The sequence below is a fragment of the Manacus candei genome, unplaced genomic scaffold (assembly GCF_025592945.1).
Source record: "Manacus candei isolate 608988 ecotype Guabito, Panama unplaced genomic scaffold, ASM2559294v1 h1tg000046l, whole genome shotgun sequence".
Classification (NCBI taxonomy): domain Eukaryota; kingdom Metazoa; phylum Chordata; class Aves; order Passeriformes; family Pipridae; genus Manacus; species Manacus candei.
Genome location: NW_026138094.1, coordinates 7473097 through 7495311, shown reverse-complemented (window position 1 = coordinate 7495311; position 22215 = coordinate 7473097). Strand labels below are relative to the sequence as shown.

The following is a 22215-nucleotide window of genomic DNA, read 5'->3' as shown; positions in this document are numbered from 1 at the left end:
CAGGACTGTGCATAAAAATGGATTTTTCTAGTGAACTAACTGTAGGAATGAGATGCTCAAAGTATATCAAACAGCAGGTGTATGCAGGACCCAAGTCTAAACCCAAGGCCCATTATACTGGAAATGTAATAAGCTTGTAACACATCCCTGTGTTCCGCTCTCCCTGTCCTCTCCTCAGCTCCAGTTCAGAAAAGTGTGATGGAAAAAGCTTTATATACTGAAAACTCTCCCAGAAGCATCTTAGAAACAAGCAGATCAATATGAAGACATATTAAACTTCACTGGGTATCAATGTATGGAATGCCAAGGGGAAGAATAAAGTTACAAAAGCCAGTGGTTTCTCACATGTCAACTGCCAAGCCTGACTGGGCAGCAGGCATGCTTTTCACTTCCCCTAATGAGGATGCAATTTATTAGCTTAAATTTCCATAATAAAAATTAAACTCATGAATTTGTAATGAACTAAGTGCATGTCCACGGCTATTACACCACAACTCACATTCATTAGATTGGACTAATTTGCTTGCCTGAGTCCTAAATTACACTCATTAAAAATATATATATATGCATTAGAAAGCCATGCTTCCATTTGGGTTTATGGCACAATTGATGAGCCAATGCATGTTAATTCCCTCACTGCAAACAATCATGCTTTTTGGGCAGTGAGTATTTTGGAAAACAGCAATTTATATATAGAGATAACATGTAACACTACGAAGTCTAGTTTTGATAGGCATTCTTACATGTTAGAAAAGATAGTTTAAAATGCCAAAGTTCTTTGTCACAGTAAGTTGTGTTTAAGGGAATGTGTTAATAAGCTTACCACAGGACACTTTCTGCCAGTACTGCCACAAAAGAACAGGATCATGTATGTGTACAAAACAATTCCTCACTCAAAGGCATTTGTTTTCATTACATACAATTTTAAATTTTGCTCTCTGGACTGCTATCATTATGCTTGTGTTATGCTAAGATTTTTTACAACAAGTAATCAAATATTTTATTATTGTATATAGGATATGCTATAATTTCTGTCATGATTAGTACCATCAAAGTAAATTTGCCAATAGCTTAAATGTAATGGAGGTTAGTTTTAAAGAAAATCTTTGTGCATTGGATTGGATTCAGCGTGCAACTCCCATGGAAAACTCCAAGAACAACTGTTAGGGTAAGTTAAGTGGTGTTGTAAGTAGGTCATAAAAACAAGTTTAAGTAGGTGTAAGTGGTAAGGTAATATAAGTAACACAATTTGGTATGCACTGGGTTTGCAAAGTGATCTACTTGCATACCAGAAGGATACAGATGCTACTTAAGAAAAACTAAAATTACCAGCTGGACTGCAACAATAATTTAATGTTCCTTTTCCTGATTTTATTTCTATATTATTTATTATATTAACTCAACACATGTTGACATGGCATAAGATTCTGCCCTCACTTTACAAACAGGATAGGTTTCCCACCTCTTCGTGGAGTTAATGATCAAACATATGGGCAATACTGACATTCATGGTTACTGAAGTTGATATTACAAAAACTCCATAAAAAGGCAACATTTTGTATCTTAGACTTCCAAAAAGGTATAGCATTGCTATTCATGCATATGTTTCAGATAAGCAAGAATGCTAAATTTTCATTCAGAACAGTATAAATACTACAGGCTTTAGAAAGTTACTGAAGAACTATAAAAAACTTTTGACAAAGCTTTTAATCAAGTTATACTTTCTGATTCAGTCTCATTGATGAAACCTCAGCTTGGAACTCAGAAAGCAAATCCTTGACAAAGGTTTAATTTCTCTGTCTTACCCAACACTTCTGCAGTAGCCATGATTTCACACGTGTACATTGCTGCCATGAGTCTCTGGGGTTTCGCCTGCAAGGCATAACGACAGGCTTCCTTCATGGTGGCAATCAGCTGTCCAGAGAAGGGACCATAACAATCTGCAAGTGACAACTCTCCCTTGGGTTTACTAATTTTCTCAGGTGATTCTGTACCACTTTGATTCCCGTGCTGGTGTTCATTGGCACTGTGACCTTCATCAGTGCTTCCTAGAGTATTATCTTCATTTTGTTGATGTTCTGTGGCATCATTTTCCCCTGAGTCCTGCCTACTAGTTGACAGCATATCTCCAACTTTATTTATTTCCCATTTTTCCACTATAAAACAAACACCCATGAGGGGTTCTTCACACATGGGACCTGAAAGTGTAGCCAGCTGAAATCCACTTACTATGCTGTTGTCAAAGTCTCTGTATTTACTTACTTCTTTCACAGTGTTCCCAAGGCACTGCCACACAGACCTTTTATAGCCCTCAAAATTATATAACAAAATGTTAGGCCCACACTTCCGTGGTCCAAAGGACCAGATCTGATCAACAGCATTTCTCCACTTTCTTCCCTGCAGATTTTTCTCCAACTTTTGTTTAAATTCTTTGATTCTATCAAGAGTTTTCTGATTTATCTCATGGGTTTTTTTATCTTCATTCAGAGATGTGTTGAGTTGCTCCATAGTTCGAATTAAGTCACTGTTTTCTTCAAGAAGTCGAGTTACCTCCTCAGGAAGTGGCATTGCTCTTACACTGAGAGTAGCTTGTTTATTTGGAGTAGATATCGTAACAAGCCCATCTGAATCAACCTGAACTCCTTCAGGAATTTTGTTTTGGTCCTCTTTTGTTTGGTGTATGACAGCAACTTTCTGCTGTTTTCCTATCTCCTCATTCACCATGTCGACTTTTGGAGGTCTTGTGATTGTCTCTCGGAATGGTATAATAGGTGCTGATACACTGATCTGTACCTTTGCAAACCTGTAAAACAAAGTTTAAAAATTAGTTTTCAAATTCTGAAAATATTTGTAAACCTGCAGGAGGTAGGGCAATGGCCTTAACATGAAACAGATGTTCATGAATAAATGTGATTGCAACACAGACTACTAGATAATGCATTTCAATCTCAAATTTTATGTACTTCAAAAAAGAAGCATTGCCTCTTACGTCTTCAAAAATATTTGGAAAGCAACTGAAGAAAATAAAAGCAAAAGCATTGCTCTGCCTCTTCGTAAATCACTGCTTCACCCACATCTTGGAACCTATGTGCTGCTGTTCTCTGCCCTCAAAAGAAATACAACAGAACTAGAAAAACATTGAGAATAAAGATAATCAAAGGGACACGAGCACCAGCAGCCTTCAGATGCTTAAAGAGTACAAGAGAGGGTGCAAAATTACAAGGGGCACAGGGAAGGCTCATTAGGATTAACTGACAGCCAAAATACAAAAGACCCTCAGCTGCAATGGACAGAGGCTCAGGAAAGCATCACAGTTACTCTGTTTTACTCCTCCCAAACTGTTGTGGGCCACACTGCTGCAGACATGCTACTGAGCAAGATGGACACTTGATTTCAACCAGTACATCTGCTGACGCAGTTGAGATGCCCCAAGAAGATGAAGCACTGGGTAAGCCGAGCAGAGGTAACCCAGATCTGTCAACCCAGTAAAAGTACTCTATCTCCAGAGCCAGGAGCACTTGGAGAGCTGATACTCCCATTTTTTCAGCACTCCTGGCACAGCAACAAGTACAAAGTTAACAGAAATATTTTTGTCTTTTTGGTCTGATAACCACTGTTACAAAAGTTTCATGATAAAAAGTGATGCTTTAAAGTGAGGTGAAACATTTTAGGCATGTCAAATGTTATGAGTGATGGCAAGAAAAAAAGGAAGAATTATTTATTACATTTATCTGACAGACTCAAAGTTCAGAGTTGTGTATCCTTCTAAACCACTCAAGTTCTGAGCAGATTCATTAAATGACAACAAAAGGACTAAGGAAAATTTCTTATGTCCTGGTAAATATTGACAGAGCGATAAAAAAAGTTGCAGAGAAAAAGCAAAACCAGGAGAACTGTCATTTTTGCAGTTCTTCCAGGCACTTGCATTATACCAAAAACACAAACAGAACACCCCCACATGCAACCACTACCTTAATTCTGTTCCTCATTCTGAACAGAGTAATTTAATCCCCTTGTGCTTAGTATTTGCAATGTTCTTTGGAGAGAAAGTTCTAAAAATTTCTACTGTAAAAAGTAGAAAATAAATGTTCAAAGTTACAAGGTCTAATTTCTTACTAATTGGGAAGAAGAGTTAATTGGGAAGAAAAAAGAAAAACAAATTTAGCAAAATTAAGCAGAACATACATATTTAATCATTTAGATAAACACAGATGACTGATCTTTTAGTTGTTTCCATGTCTCTCCACATCTTTGACAATAAGCATCACTTGAACATAATTTTTTAAATACACACTGGGAAAGCTAAAATTAAGTATGTACTTCTGAACAAGTCTGATTAAAATCTTGACAAAGACAATACAATGTAGTTTGAATTCAGCAGAACCCTCAGTTGTAATTAGTCGAAAAACATCAACTCTGCAAAACCCAGTTGATGCAATTATGGTAGATGCTAACATAAGAATTCTGCACCACTACTTCAGGTGTGACTTAAACTATTTTGAATAACCTTTCCCAATATTTTGGGTGAAAACCTTGTGGATCACATTTTAAGGTCATCCTATGCTGCCTCAATCCCTAGTTCACAATTTGCTATTCCAAATTATGCAAGCTTAGAAGAATTTAAACATTAGTACAGAAACACAGAGAGCTAATCCAGCTCACACTTCAGAGCACAACTTTTCCTCTCCGCGCTTTAATAGTTAACTAGTGCAAGTTTACCACTGTCAGAATTTACATGGAATCCATGAGGAATGGAAAAAGACAGGGATCCCATTCTGGGCTTTTCCTTTTAGAAAATGGGGAGAGAAGGAAGGGACAATTCTCATCCCACAAGCCAGTATGTGACGGATGGCAGCTGAGAGATGCCAAATCCTCAGGGATGACTTGATGGAGCATGAGCCAGTAAACACACTTGTTCCCAGCTCCTTTTGGGAGATGGTGCCCAAGTGAGAAAAACAGGCATCAATGTCAGGCAGGACAATGGTGGGAGCCCTGCTGGTTTGTGTCTGCAGATGCTTCTTGGTTTTGCTGACAATCCCTCAAGCACAGAGCGTTTTTGGGCTTTGGTAGTTTAGAACACTGACAACATTTTCTTGAGGAATACAGCTAAAGGACACAAAATGGTCACTTCTGACAGTTTACCATTCTCTTAAAAGCCAAATTAGATGACAACTCATAAAACCCCCAAAGTTATGCACATAAAACTAAAGGTTAGGAATGTAAATATAGGGACTGCTACTAGCTGCTATTATTTTAGGATTTTTTTCCAAATTTAGACCGTTGCCAAGAAGAAAGGCATTTATACAATCTTGCTATGCAAACTCCAGCTTAAGACAGGCACAACCAGTTTTGCTTTAACACATTACATTTAAGTAGGGTGTATTAATAAATGATACTATGTTTTTAGAAGTGGTAAAAATGTGTTGCACTAAGTTGTAATGAGGATAACCATTAACACATACTTCCAATTTTACAACTTCCATAGGAAATGACTGTTCTCTGATATTAACCTGAAATGAGTATGAGTACAGTAACATCAACATTAAACAATACATCATCAGGTTTGCTTCTTGGTTTAGAACGAAAATGACAGTAAATGTATGTGGTAGAAGTACCGGGAATGTTTTATGAAATGAAGTTATAGGAAAAGATTGTTTCAGACAACTGTTCTTCTATCATTTGAAGAAACAGAGTATACTAAACATATGCACATATGCTTGCAAAAAATATTGCTCATGAATGAGAACAGATTAACATTTGAAAAAAATAATAAATGAGAAGAGAAAATGAATGGGATAGAGTGTGCACATAAAATTTTAGTCTTGGTGATTTCTAATTTTTGAGAGGTCATTTATGAGACATGATGCCTCTCAGTTTTTATTTTGTACAAACACATTCTTACATTCTTAACTGGACTCCTAAACCTACTGCAATTTATAATTTCTAGAAAGTGCCCAAAAGATCAATAAGATGTATAGAAGTGATGAACTGGTGGCTTCTACCTCACTGTAGATAATTTTATAGCTACAAAAAGGTACATTTATGACCCAATGGTAAAAACTGCTGGTGGATAAAGCTCTATTTTACCAGAATATAAATCAAAGATATCCATCTGACAGAGAAATACAACAGACACCTACTGAACCAAAAATATTTCTTCCTACTTGCCCCTCTAACCTTTCTCTCAGGTCATCCAAGCAACGCTGAAGATGAACTTCTCCTGCTGTCACCAGCACATGTTCTCCTGTCTCCTGGATTAAAACCTGCACACAAGGATCAGCTTGGTTTAAAAGCTTCATCCCTCTGACCAGCTGAGGCATCTCACCTGGCAAAATAAGATATTATTAACAAAGTAATACTGGATGAGGAATACTTGAAATAGGATAGACTTACACTGAGAAATAGTAAAACTCATTTCTATGGAAGTCTAAACATACATACTTATTTTAGGAATACTCAAAAACTTTCAGAGAGGCAAATTTCTGCTTATGAGTCACAGAGTGGTAGGGTTTAAGAGTAGTAACTGAAAACATAAGCTGTACTCAGAATTTGTCACCAACAGTTTAGATACTGATGATGCAATCCACACTTAAATGGGTTGCACATTTTTTGTCTGCTCAGCTTTGCAACACGTTCAGTATAACAAGCCAGCTATTGACTATAACTGTGCTATGTTGCTTCCTATATACAATTAATTTCAGATACAGCTCATAAACAGTTCACAACCAATAAAGCCCCCTGAATTTTATTGATATGAAGTGATTAAAAAAATCAGGACTTCACTCATCATTTTCACAAATTATCAAATTATAACCTTTCTTATTTATTACAGCTGTTTAATGTCATCTTTCAGTAAATTATTGTATTTCCTTACAATCTTTCACGACCAAGTGTAGCAACCTCTAAATTGCTAATGCTGAAAATGCTCCAAATACATAAATAATGGTATATTAACTTTACTAAAATAAAACTGAAAAGCATTCCATATGGATTACTTATAAGGCATAAGAGCAAATGAAGCACAGGAAGAATTTTAAATTAGCTGGAAGCCACTGAAAAGCTTTAAAGCAATTAAAACCTGAAAAGGGGAAAAATCAGGAATGTGAGAGCTTTTCAGTGAAACAAATCACAGCTGTCCCTAAAATGAAGGTGTTTAAAAAGAGTTGCTTTAAAGTTAATGGAGAATGAACAGCCACAGCTGAGTCAAATTTGGCTAGATTACATCAAAGCTATGCATAAACACCTCATGTCAGCAGCCTTTCATAATGAATACAATTAAAAAAATTAATTATGAATCCTTTTTTTATTTTACATGCATGTTAAAGAATACCCACAGGCTTTCTAGGAATGCATATTCATATTCAGAAGGAAAAGTGACATGAAACTTGTCATTCACTTGGAGACTATTAAAAGAAAATGACATTGGATATTTACTGCTAAGCTAAGGGTGTAATAAAAAAGTATCCTTGAAAAACAAACATAAAAATAAACAAAAAGGGGAAAAAAAACCAGTGTTAGTTCACATGGTTAACAGAGCTGAACGAAGACTTTGAACTTTGCCTTCTGCATTTAAGCTCACAGAGTGATGAACCCTTTCTATTTTTTTCTTTTAGAGCTTATGGTAACCACACAGAGAGATTCTGACATGAATCTGAAGATATGCAGTAAGTTTGTAAAACGTACCCAGGCAAATAATTTATATTTGAGTCATTCTTCCAAAAAGCAGACGCAGTTTTGAAGCCAGTTTGATGTGGCAATCCAATGCACCCACATGTGACAATGTGCTAGGGCCACCTCAAGATTATATACAGCTCACTGGGCAATTGACTGCTTTCAAGCTGAGCCTGCAATCCAAATTTTGTCTTCCTGTTGTTGTTGCAAGCAGCAGTGAATTTTCAGGAAACTTTCCTAAGTATAGCTACCTTTCAGACTTCTGTCCCCCTAAGAAATTTCGTTCAAATCACAGACTCAGAAGTTACCAAGGAGGGAAAACTAAGTAATGGTGTAAAAATGATGTAACTTATTTTTAAGGAGAAAAAAATATCCCCAAATTGGTCAATAGTTCTAGAATTACATTCCTTTAACATTTAACTTAACATTTTAACATTTACCTTAATATTGCACTCAGCAGAACCAGTAATTTCCAATACTTTCAAAACTGCTTTAACAAATGCAGGATGTACAATATATGATTATCTGTTACTCAAACACATGAGACAAATAACTGCTAAGCTGTCCAATCACTTTCTAAAAAAACATATAATCTTAATGTTAGAGTATTTTGCAACCGAACATACAGCCAGTTATTTTGGTTCTACTAACACCACAACAACAAATGGAAATTGGGCTGAAATTCAAATAAAGCCAGAGATACACCACTCCCTGGTTTGGAGGAAGGGATCAGTGGGATGCAGTACTGCAAATCTGAGCTTAATGATGTAGCATGTAAGAATGTCAGCAGAAAGGGAAAACCCACAGATCTACTTACCTTCACAGTAAAGGAATACTGAACTTTTAGCACCATGTGGTGTCTTATTTGTGGAACAGCTAAGTCTGACCACAAAAGGGCACAACAAGGTCTCCTGTTTCTCCTCACCTACTGAGACATGAGCGAGCCAGGTGAACAACTCACACACAGCCCTCTAGACAACATATATATTCGATTCAGTGGCTAAATCATAAACTAGACAGATCACTAAGGGTGGGTAGCTGCATTACTACCACACTGAATTTGTGTTACCATCCCTGTTCTCTGTTAAACCTACTTGGATGCTTTGGTTCCACAGCCACCCGCACAATCGGTGTCGCTTCAAAGTTGAGAGGAGTAAATGGTGGACAAGCAGGTGATGTTGACAGTGTTGCAGACTTTAGCACAAAATCTTGCAGGCCTCCTATTCCTAATGGTAAGTGGAAAAGAAAAAAAGAAAAAGGCAAAACAACAAAAAAATTAACCATGTTCATTAAATGAGACTAAAGACACAATCATCATGTTAAAAAAAAGCTAAAATTATTCTAATTACAAAAATAAGATTCAAAAACTCCTCACCATTCACATAAAGTATCTGTTAAAATATTTGTGCATAAACTGGGTTCTCAAGTCTCTGGTGTGACATTTGATATTTAGTCTCTCAGTTCCCACTGCAGTCCCTCAGTATTTTAAAAAGGCGTGTTTATAGCTCTGAAGAACAGAAAGGACATGAGGACTTTTTTCCCTTCTAGTATGTCCAAGCCTTTGTACAGGACTTTTTCCCTTTCTAGTATGTCCAAGTCTTTGTACAGCTGAGAGATAATTTTGGTGTTTTAAGTTTAGAAAAATTTACATTGCAAGAGCCCTGCAATGGTCATCTAGTCCAACTTCCAGTCCAAAGAAGAGCTAACTTCACAGTTGCTCAGACACTTATCAGAAGTTTCAAAAACTTTTAATGATGGAGACTGAACAGTCTCTGTTGCCAAGCTCTTTCAGTGCTTAATTATTACTATTGTGAAGAATGCTTTTTTTTTTCCTTCCCACCCCCTCATGCCCATTTGGGATTCCCTTTTTTTCCAACATGATTCTTGTAAAATTTAATTTATCATATAGTAAGCTATTAATTCTCATCCTAATATATTTTATAATGCTGGCAAGTTGAAGAAAAGTGAGCTAAAATTGTAGTGATAAGAAAAAAATATAGAAAAATATTAGCTATAAATCTGCAAAATAGCTGCTGTAAATGCATATTTAGTCTTGGCTGGCTGGCACATTTAAGAGAATTTGAAATTATTGCCTTCAAATTCCTAACCAATAGGATATCATTCATTATTTAGTCAAAGCTATAAAAACACAACTAGAAGTGTTTGAGTAATAAAGACAACAAATAAAGCTGATACTGATATATACAGTCACTATTCCTGATGCTCCTTCAATCACAATCAGAGTTATAGTACTTCCAAAAGAGTATAAATTAAATGTAACTTACAATATTATGAGAAAATTGAAACCTTTAGCTCATCATCTATACCCGCTTAAAAATTAAATTCACATTGTAGACTGCAGTATATTTGTGCTCCTTCCTTCTCATTCTCTCCCACAAGCCCAAGGAGAAGTTCTTAACCCCAGCTCCCCATTATCACCCTAATACTCTTCCAGGTTCTTCTTTTTGGCTTAGCTTTCTTTATTTCATGCCAGAAACAAAGAGGGTCAGCTTCCACCCTATGAGATCATGAGGGAGTTGGAGTTCTGAAGAGCCAGTTGCTGCAGAGTTCTCATCTGTGGGATCAGGCTGTTTCTCCAGCTCTGGAGGCTGGATGCCTGGCCAGCAGGGAATGCCAAAACCCAAAATGTCATTATATAAGAAAACCTGCCTCAAAATAACTGGAAGCAGAACAACATCCAACGGCTTTAAATGCAGGATTGCAGATGCTACAAAGAAAATAAATCTGTATAAACTCTGTGTTGCACCTGACCTATGACCAGCATGTATTTCCTCTTTTTCACTTATTCAACATGTGGTTTGAATGAAAAACAAATGCTGGATCATCATCACCACCAGGGACTGAGAAAAGGGATGGGTCCATTTTATTCTGATCTCCTCCAGCTGGTAAAAGGAAAATGATTTAGAATGGGAGGTGAACAGCTTCTTTTCAGTGTAATGTGAACCAGAGAAATAAAGTTACCAAATCTTACTTCAGATAGACTCCTTTTTTCCTTAACACATTACTGCACTTTTACTGCCATAAAGAAAACTTGAAGTTATTTGCTCTTTTGTTTCACATTTGAAGGTACAAATACATGAAATACACTAGTGTCTGGCACCTAAAAATAAAAAAAATTGTCAGTTTTCATGAAAACCTGTTAGGCTTACAACTTGAGTGTTTTAATTGCTGAACAATGTGAGCTAGCTCAGAGTAGTGTCCAGCCCTGATGAATCTATTTAATTTACAAATTCTTAGTAACAAATGTTGGAAAAAATCCATAAAGATTCTTGGACACTTTGTTGCATAATATGATTACTAAGTAACTGCTAATGTGTTCTCTGAATAATATTAGAGGAAGGTGTAACAAAACTAATTCCAAAGTACCACATGACATATCAGTGGAAGAATTCTACTAATTATGCTGGTACATAAATTTTAAACTTACTTATTGTCCAGCCCACTGAAATTTACACATAACTACTCAAGATCACAGATCTCAAAGGTGTATTAATATGTTACCTGAAAGGTCTTAAAGAAGTCACTCCAAAATTAATCTTATAAATATGTCTCCCCTTTTAAGACTGTTTTTGTCCTGTTCAACCTGCTGAAGAAAGCATCACTATAATAGACACATTTGACTTCATATCTATTTTTGTAGTGCAATAATTTTCAAAAATAAAGGAACCAAAGGTAAAAAAAACCCTGCTTAAGTAAGGAAGGTGAGACAAACTACTGCTTTTATTTTAGGTTAGCTTAAAGAATGAAATACTAAAAACCATTGCAAGTATTTTTGAATAGTCATTTCTCTAAGAAGAACCAAGGCTACAAAGTATGCAGTCTGTCACACAAATAAACATGCAGGCTGGTAGGCAGCAGTTTGTTGTACATTGCTTTTATTTATTTATTTTTAAGAAAAGTTGGAGTTAGAAGTGTCAGTAGGAATTTTTAAATGTGAGTATGAACTTGATCAGCAAATTGCTTCTTTTTATTAACTCTACCTGTGGTGTGTCTCCTCATTTCTGTACAAAAGAAAATGTTGAAATCTGACTTTTTGGGAAAGTGTGTAGGTTTCAAAGACAGAAGAGTTCACTAAAACCCCCTTATTAGAAATATCACATGCTTTGCTATATACTGTGTAACACCAATCCTAACACTGCTCTTGGTAGCAAAGACTTTTCTTTCCCATCCAGGGTCAAATCACCTTTGCAGATTTTATAATAGAAGGCAAAGAGCCATATCTACTAAAGAGTTACTACAGTATTTTTTCTTGTGCATAGTCCTGTTGCAATTAAGGAGATTATAGCATAGAAAACCACAAACCAAGCTACCCATGCTGAAAAGTCAAGCCTACCAAGGGATACCATATGAGGTTTGATAGTAAGTATGAGACTAGATTACTTTTTCTTAAATTCATCATCTAAATGCTTTTCTCCAACTGCAGAATAACATTTTTGTTTTAAAAAGCATTCCCACATACTGCTGGTCAGAGAAACACAGGGCCTGAACCCAACTGGACTTGAATAATAACAGGCACTGAAAAATCCCACACTCAAGGGTTCTGACTGTGCCCAGGCCTTCACTGAAATAAAGGTAATTTTACAAAGCTTAACTGGCAAGACTTCAAATATTATGGGGAGATATAATTTTAAAAAGATTACAAATTAACTCTCTTGCCCTAAAGAAGCTAACCCTACACATAACTGTTCATCAAACTGATTTTTGCTAGCATAAATTAAGAGTTACATAAATGCAACTAGTTGCTCACATTTTACATATACTCTATTAACATTTTACATAGACTATATTCAAATAACTTTGAAAAAATCATTCATAGTGACTTGCAATAAACACATTTCAAAGTATTAAAGTTATTATTTCAACAGGAACTGTCAATCTGTAGGTTGAAAAATAAGATTTCCTCTTAACAGACTAGGAACTTACTAAAAGCCTCTGAGATAACGTTATGTAAGACCTTCTGAGTTTGGTGGTTTGTCCTTTAAAAGCAGACCAAAATAATGGTTCAGGGAGAATTATTACACAGGTGGTGAAATATGAGGTTTACAAAGGTCCTTCTTTTGTTGAGTCCCTTCTCTTACTTGCCCTAGAAGATAAGAATACTAAATCAAGTATATACCTATTTGTATCACCAGATACTAAATGACAGAAACTAAATGGTAAAAGAGATAAGAACATGATGACTGAAATTTTCAAAAGGAGTAGGAGTATTAAGACAAGTCTCAATTTACTTTTCAGTTCTGTGTCTTGCTAGTAACCACTACACCTTAGACAATAATTTTGCTGCCTTTAAAGGTAAATATGCTTTTCCAGCTGAATTCAGTTATAAAGATCTGAACACATAACAGATCGATTTCAAGGTATGTGTAATTAGTTTCCCTTGATGTAGAAAGATTCAGCATTTAATGTTCTTTCAAGTTGCAAAAAAATGAAGCAGACACCACCACCATGCTTAAGTTTTTCAATCAGATAAGGGAATAATTTAGTTTGCAGTGTGAAAAATCAAACAAAGAAGAATGAAAGCTGTTTAAATTTTAACTTCTGCCACATTGTTACTAGCCTCAGCACATTAGTTCAGTCGATCTTTATCTCCTCTCACTGATGATATCACCACTTAAGAATCCTTAGCTGCTTTGGAATGGAGACATGTCAAGCTTTGGACTAACACAGCAAGGAACTAAGTAAAGCAAAAAGCCAACGTTAATCTTCCCAGTAAGGCTCTGTCTCCACTGAAATCTATCGTTTCTTATCAATGATATCTGTTTAGAAAGATTAAGACCTTACAATACCTAAAGCCTCCTGGTTGAAATGCTCCATGCACTTCACTGTGTATCAGTGAAGACAGACCATGCAAGCTCCTCCACAATTCATGGAAAAGGAGGTGTGATGCAAACTTTTGTAAATCTACACAATCTGAAATCTCAAAGCAAGCATGAGCCTTTTGTTTCAAAGGGACTGTACAAACAGATTAAGACCTCTATAATTTTCTTTGAGCAGTAATACAAATACTTTTATTCCTCCCTAGTGAGAGACATTTTAAAAGAAATATTTTTAAAAGGTGCTTTAAAAAACATGCATGATAAAATAAATTTCACAAATCCACCTTAGAAGTATGACTGGCTCTTAGATGTTTCCAGTTTCTCCTCAAAGCAAATAGGCTAAAAGCCAATTAAGACAAAGAGAAGGACAAAATATATTTGCCAAATAATATTAAAATAATAAAAAATTAAGAAAAATACCTCAGTGTCAATCATCATTCTCCTTCAAAAACCATCCAAATAATTCTCCTTTCCCCAATATGTAGACTAGGAAAGATTATATCATTAGCACACTGTTACCTATTAGGCTGACTAATACTGGTTCTCTGTAGCCATGTACACTTTAAGCATCAGCCTCCCATCCTTTCATTACTATCCCTAATTTAAAAAAAAAAAAAAAGAAAAAAGAAAGAAGAGATTTTGCAAGGGAAAACTGGCTTTTGGTAGGATTAAACTCAGTTACAATAGTATGCCTTTCATACTTGAGGAATCTTAAAATGTTTTACTAATCACTGGAATTAAATGACGGTAACTGCAGGGACTTCGGACAAGTAGCTACTGTGACTTAAGAATACCTTGTATTATACATTTATCACCTCAGATCTTGAGCATGTTTCTCTTGAGTCTCACGGGCACTGCAGAGAGACATCTGAGGGCAGAACTTGACCTTTCTATATTAGAAACTGTTTCTAGAAGGGAAGGGAATGTAAATCAAGACACAGACCACATTCTAGTGGAGATTTCATCAGCTTTTTCCATAATACACACCACATGTTAGCACAGATTGCCGGTGAGCCTCCTCATCTCTAATTGTGCACTTCCCCCTCAATTGTTCTTATTGCTTCTGAGGCAAGTGAAATTGCTTGTGTGGAAAACAGAATATTGTAAGCTATGTGCATGGTTTCAGCTGCTCTCAGTACTTTCCAGTCATTTTACAGAAAAAGTTATTTCAACTTTTCTTTTGTATTTCACTTCCTTTTTCCCAATGTGCTTTTTTTTTTCCCCAGCTGAATCTCTAAAAGTCATCATTATCCAACAGACTGTAGAACCCTCTGTCCCAGACTCTTCATGAAGTTCCAAGGAACAAGCTCTACCTGAGTATGTGCTAGAGATAAACATCAATTCAGTTCCTCAATACAAAGGTGCTAAATTGTAATTTAATTGCAATACTTTACTTTTACTTTACTTCACAGCAGTTTGAGGGGAAATTGAGCATAACTTTCTGATCAGATGAGAGTAAACTCAGCATATTATTAACGATGTTACTACACAATTCCCTCCTCCCGAGGGGCACAATCATGTGATAAGACACCAAGTGCAATAAGTGACCTCTGACACAAGAAGTGACTCAATGCTTTACTACTGAATGTTCCAGGAGTAAAAGATGAAGAAGTGCTAGAGCACCCCACTGAGTTCTTTAAGGAAAAAGAACAAAGCTGTCTGTTTTGAGAACTACAAGGAAAGCAATAATATGGTCTGATGGTGTGTTCCACTAAAATGTCCTATCACTAGATTATAGCTGCAAAAAGGATTGCAAACATATATAAACAAGCATCATTTATCTTCTGCTGAGTCTCTGTGGGAAAATATCCCATATATTTCATTAGGCAATTAGACTGTATGATAACACACATTTCCTAACTGTTGACTGAGCTGACAATTGTAATTATGAACATTCCTATATTTTTCTCAGATTAGACTATGAACAATTTCAAGGAAACTATAGCAAAAAAACCTTTACATTAAATAGAAACATCTTTAAAATGTTACAGTGAACGGCTAGAGATCTACCTGCACTTACTCTTCTGTGTGAAAAAGCTGACACCAAAGGTGAGTCAGAAATTTGCTTGCTAAAATACAAATTTACCTTAAAGTAAACAGAATGAAACCAAAATCAGTTAACATTGCAAATCTGGCTTCTGGATTTAGAAATTGTTGTAGTCAAGATGAAATATTGATTTCCTTAAGCTGCTTAATGAGACAAATAAATACAGAAGATGAAAGTATTTGAAATAATGATGTTCTTTTTATGCTACAAAATTATTTCATTTGTCATGTCATACTAATTTTTGGAGCTCAAGACTAAAGAAAATGATCCTGATGTTTAAATATTTATGTTTAAGCTTCATTTTAGCACAGAAACTTAGAAATTTCATACTCAGATCTGTAACATGCCCCCATGTCTCTTTACACATGAAATCAATGCACTTGTATCTCTACAGAAAAAAAAAAAGGGAAAAAAATCATTACTCCGATTAAAGTTCCTTTAATCTTTTAACTGTAAAGCATTCTTGGTAAAGGCACTAAACAGTACCTTCTGTGGTTTTATTAAACAGTAGCTGTCCTCAGCAGTATACATGTAATATATTTTGCCTGAGCCCACACATTATATATAACTCCTTTCCACACACCAGCCTAACTTGACATCACTTGAAAGCAGCAATACTGAACAACAGCAAATATGTGGACAGATCTTTGTACAATGTGACCACATAGGCACTGGAACTCACTTCAGTTAGCCTGTACATCAAATTAATGCTTCCATTACCACATGTGGAAACCATTTAGCACCATACAAACCCCTTCAAGTGTTTCTGAAATACAAACCAAATTTTAAATTTATAATTAATTTGAATAAATTATTCTAATTTGACCTGACAGCAACACATCTGAATTTACTTAATTTTTTTTTTCAAATTACTACCAGAACTTCAGAGGCAGTTCAGAACAGTTGTTGTCCCAAATAAATGGAATTTAGGTACAAATAGCTTTCAACATATTTACTTTGATAATCTACAAGTCTTTTGAAACACTGATTTGTTGTTGCTGTGTTGTTTTTTTAATTTAGTAATAGTAAATATGCTTTATAAATAAATAAAATTGTGTATTGTAGTGGAAAACAGATCAGATTACTCTTTATGGAGCATCCTATGAAAGGAAAAAAAATTGCCCAGCAATCCTCTAAAGAAAAGGAAAGCGTTCTAGACAACAGAGCATTAACTACACTCTGAAGAGTATATATGTATTTTTTTCTGAAGATGGGAAATGTTTCACAGATGTAGCTCTAGAAGCCTCCACAGATAAACACATGCTGGTCATCTACTGATGATTCCTCTTGGTAAAACAAGAAAAGTATTTAACAAAAAAAGCAAAAAAAAGTTCTTTTGTTTGTAATTCCCATACTGAAATTCTCCCAGACTTCAGCTATGATGCTGCCACGGGACTTGTCAAAGACAGAAAAAGACAGGGCCACTGACCCTTCATAAAGCTGTTCTGCACATAATTATAAATTGATAATAAATCTCATCCTTCAAGAAAACTCAAGAAAATAGTGAAGTGTTTGGTAGAATACTTTATAGTTAGGCTATTAATACATAACTAAGTTTGCAAAAGAGACATATACTAAAAGACCTACAGTTCTTCACATTCAAGGTAGCAGAAGCAAAAGACAAATCTCCAGCAGTTTTCTAGCAAAGACACAGTTGATATTGCTTATATTTTGGACATAAAAAGGATAAAAAAATTTATTTAAAACCAATCTCTCTAGTTCACTGATATATTACCAATATATTATAATAGTTGCATTAGAAAAAAGTAGAGCAATTGTAATTCCACACTTTTGTGGGACCACCATCAATAACACAAGCTGTGCACACATTCTCAGTTCTGGAAATCTATTAAAATAGGATCATTAACAGATTATATATCAGAAGTATTAATCAAAGCAACCACTTCTCACTTTATCTCAATGTTTTTTCGCCTACATTGAAATGTACAGAGATGTTCAGAAGGCAGAGGAGGGGGAGGTAGCAGACTGAGGCTGAGAAGGGAAGCATGGAATCAGTTGTGCTCTATCAGATTGAGCATGAAAAGTGTTTAACATTAGAAGAAAGGAGATGGAAGCAAAGCCTTTCTATTTGAAAATGTAGAAAAGTTCAATATTTATTTCTAAGTAGACATTGGGAAGACGTAAAACTCCATACACCATACAATATTTCAATCTTTTTATGAGAGTATTAGAGGTAAGATGCAAATGAGCGAAGATCTGAAGTTTATTAAGGTTTTGAGCACAACAGAAAACTGAATTCTTCTAATTTCTTGACCAAATGCTTTTCACAGCAGAGCAAAATAACTAATCTCAGCTAAAAAAATCAATAACATCAAATGATTTCTTCGTATATCAGATTGGTTACAGCACAGTCTAACAACCAACTGAAGAGAAAATGCCATTTTAGGTTTTACTCAGTTTTAGTAATGTCTCCTGAAAATGGGCAGACTTCATGTATATACTGTTTTCTTAAACTGAAGATTATAAAACATAAGTAACATCTGTTACTTCCCAGAATCAATTATAAGTGGTGTTAAAATTAATGAGGCCTTCAGGCACTGATTCTGCAAAGAATTAATTTTAATCTGCAGAACTCTTGGAGGTTTTGTCATGTTTGCCTAGAAAAAAACTACATGTACATATTGCTACAAGTTCTGCATTACACATCCTAGGTACAGGGAATTTAGAATCTACTACTAGAAGTGTCAATTACAAAAGACAACAGCAGTTAGTTTAAAAGCTCATTAAATTTTGTCCATCCTTCTGCTGATTTTAGAATTTAACTGTAGAATTCCAATACACCTCTTTTTCATCACTTAAAAAAAGAATATGAGACCTTTATCATTATATACATCAGGTAAATGCAAATATAGACTGATGGTTAGAGGATATTTCTGACATCAAAGGAGAAGCTGCACACTCATTACCAAATGTGTACAATATCCTGTGGGAAATGCCTGAGTCACTGACCATTTATCCTGTTAACTTGTAAGACATGCAAGTAACTAATTAAAATTCAATTTTCCAAGGCCTGACCCAATGCCTAATGCTCTCCCTTAAAGGCAACCTCCCCACACCCCCAACACATCTGCATCTAAGTAATTTATGCCTGCTGACTTTGTTGCCTTGGGAAATATGGCCTGGAGTGTTCCAAAGCACCAGGAATAATGGACCGTTTCAATCTGCATTATGCACAAGTTGATGTTTATTTTAAATACAATAATTTTCAAGAGGGACAAAGAAGAATATAAAATTTGACTCCAAGCTAAAAGATAGCTTTAAATAGCTCACTTGTAGTTATACAAGCAATAATATTTTGGGGAATAATTAAAGGATTCTAAGCAAACAAAGCACCTTTCCAATGCCTCTGATTAGGACTATTTGACATGATGGGTGTACAAACAGATGGCATGAGAGGGAACAGGGGATGTCTTAAACACACTTGTTATATCAGCAGCCTAGGAAGTTACTGATAATGAGTTATTTATCACACAGTTATCATCCAGTTTAACAGCAAAATTAATTCACAAATAAACAGAAAGTGCACTCAAAAAAAAAAAAGAAGTTGCTGCCAGATGAAAACCTATGAATGGGCCATTAATATTTATCTCAGATTGAAAGATGGAGATATGCTCTAAAAACATAAAAAAAAAATCTAGCTAGAATAGGAGCAAGTTTTTAGTGAAAAGATGGAATTCTAGAAAGTTATTTCAAAACACTCAAATTAATTGTTGACAAAACTATCTAAGAAATGTAAAATAATAAAATTCTAGAGAAAACCATTCTGCTAGCCATTCGTTATTCTGGCTAAAACAGGCCTTTGTTACAGCAATAAAAAAATTCGTATTTTTCCCCAAAATTAAAACTATATTTAAATCACACATGTTACAAGTCGGCTTCACATTAAGTATTTTTGCTTCTGTGTAAACTAAGCATACCAAATTCATGTATATTTAAAATGAAAAAAATTTGAAAGTTAGGACTGCTACTTATCCTCCTTATCACCTGAAATCTTTTCCCCCAAGGCAAAAAAGACTGTCATTTCCCCCCTAATTTCTGATTACTTCAGTTAATGTATCACTGAGAGTTATTACTATAATTTGCAGTCCATATTACTCTGACTTCCTAAAATATTGCAACATATTAACTTTCATTAGCTCTAGGTCAAGAAAAAAAAAGGGAAAAAAATATACAGATCATTCCTAAGATAGGAGAATTCTTAAGACTAGTGCAGAAAGCCACATAATTGAATGGGGTTTTAAAATATTACTCTATTTCAAAATGAAGAAATTAAATAGAACTAATCTTGATTTTTAATGCCCCATTGCAAAAAAAGTAACATTATAATCAGATTTAATTTTATTTACATCAAATGACTCTACATGCATTGAGAACATCCCTAACACTGCTCTCATCTGCTACAAACTGCCATGAGCCTCACACTGGCAAAAGATATCAGGGAGGGAACTTGGAGCTTTAACATCTCCACATTTGGAAAACTGTTTAGTGTTTAATTCCCTTTTGGACACGAATAACACCAGTCACTGAGTGCTCATTTGCATCAGAGCATAAAAGGAAAAGAGACCCCACCTCAAAGGCAGTCTGAGAACACCATCTCAAACACAGCTGGGATGATCCAGCAGCCAGTTGCCCTCAAGAAGAGCTCGTCCCCTCTTCTGGCTTCCCAGCACCAGCATTAGCATTTGTCAGACTCTGGGTGAGACAGTTCAGGATACTAAACAAACAGAGTAAAAGTGATCTAATACAAAGCAATTTTCACTCTCACCCAATTTTCACTCCCTCAACTAACAAAGCATTAAGAGACACTGCTTCTGACGTGTTGTCCCAAACCACATAAATCAACATATTAATCCTAGTGAAGCCCCTATAGCACGATGACCAACCAGAAGCACAGGGTTAACAATGAGCATCTCATAACACTAGTTAAGAGACCTTTTCACCCCCTCACACTCATGTAGAGAGTGCAGCTAACACCTCTAGGTCCTGAAACAAGTTAATTTGTCTCCATTCCCCACCAGGCTGGCTGACGTTGTGCTGCCTAAGCAGAAAAGCCCACAGAGGTATCATGTATCACCCACAAGCAACAGCAGTGGCTCTGCTGCTGCTTCAAGACAAAGCAAAACCTCAAAACACGCACACAAAAAAAGCCAGCTGCTTTTCTGAACAGAAGAAATGTGGCCATTTGCCACTTTCTGGTATGAGCTTTAAACTCCTTGGAAGAGTTCCAGGTAGATTCTTTTTTCCAGGTAGTACCTTTACTACTAAAAATGAAAAGCATTTCTGCTAAAAACGCCTGAGCACTGAAATTACTCTTTTTGGTTGAGAGGCAAGGCTTTCAACACAGTATGTCATACTTCCTGATGGGATTGTGGACACAAAAGAATCTGTTAAAAATGGAGTATGTTTTTAGTCCCATTTCCAAAGTAAACGCAGCTCCTGTAATCACACAGGCTCCCCTCAACAACTTTTAAACATGTTGTCAACTTCCACTAACTCTACCAGCGAGAGAGAGGGGAGGGTTCAGGTGTAATTAAGTTTCCACAAGTTATGTAAAATCAACGGCTGAGCACTGAAGGGAGACCAAAATTGGTGAGCTCACTGAGAAAAAGGGCAGGCAAAACACGGTCATTATATATCGTGCTTGGAAGCAGCTCCCTGGAAGCAGCTCCCTGGCGACCACTGGGACTCGCACAACTCCAGGAGAGGCATAGCTTTGGAGGGAAGCTGAGGATTTTAAGGACACCAGTCCACAGGAATCCAGGCTTTGTTAGTAACGCTGCTCAGAGAACTTTCTTTTTGAACATCACAAAACAATTAGTCTCTTGTGGAAAAGCTCCAAAAAATGTAACCATCAGGATTCCAAACATTATATATCCCTTTTTGAAAGCTTCTCAACACACACCTTTGCATCAATGAACTGTGGGGGCTTTCCTCACAACTCATCACCTGTGCTTTCAACTTCCTTGCCCTTGCCAGCTCCAACAGAATAAAGAGGGGGGAATGGGTGTGAATGCCTTTGCTGATGTGAGTGCAGTAACTGATGGAACAAGAACTACCAGCAGGTTGCATTTTCATTTATTAATGCACTCAGAGTCATGCACCTCACACAGGTTGACCCAATATTTCAATATTGCATAAAGCATGACTTGTACAAATCTTAACATATGACACTTGGAGAACATCAAGTCTTTAGATGAGTATTTGTTGCTCAATATTATGTTTCAGAAATGCAATTAGTGACTGAAACAGACTTGTACCAAAGCTGGCAGTGATGATACTTTAGCCAATGAAGCTTAAAATGACAGTAACAGAGAAACTGACTTATGCCCCATATATTAACTTAAACAATTATGTAATTTATACATACTGAGCGTGGTTTTTCTGTTCCCCACCAGGACATTGTCTTGGTGCAGGTCTGCCTACATTCAAAACAGCAACAATGTGCCTAAACCAACACCCAGGGCCTGAGAAAAACCTGCCCACTTCAAATTCATTGGGATCACTGAAATTACCTCCATTCTATAAGGAAAAGCTTTGATTCACACCTCACCTGGGGTCCTTAAACTCACTGCAGTTCCCCTACTGCAATCCCCCTGCTTTCACACAGACAGGACCAGAAGCAAAGATGGCAATATAAAA

At 36.0% G+C, this 22215-nt stretch overlaps 1 protein-coding gene across 2 annotated transcripts in view; it reads right to left on the bottom strand.

The window, feature by feature from the left end:
- EFL1 (elongation factor like GTPase 1) overlaps positions 1–22215 on the bottom strand; it is a 68687-nt gene that overhangs the window by 13187 nt on the left and 33285 nt on the right. For both annotated transcript variants that reach the window (XM_051796587.1, XM_051796588.1), the window contains exons 16-18: positions 8766–8897; positions 6178–6325; positions 1806–2803 (exon numbers count right to left, since the gene is read on the bottom strand). In XM_051796587.1, the coding sequence (XP_051652547.1) occupies positions 1806–2803; positions 6178–6325; positions 8766–8897 (1278 nt within the window). The remainder of the gene's footprint in view (positions 1–1805; positions 2804–6177; positions 6326–8765; positions 8898–22215) is intronic.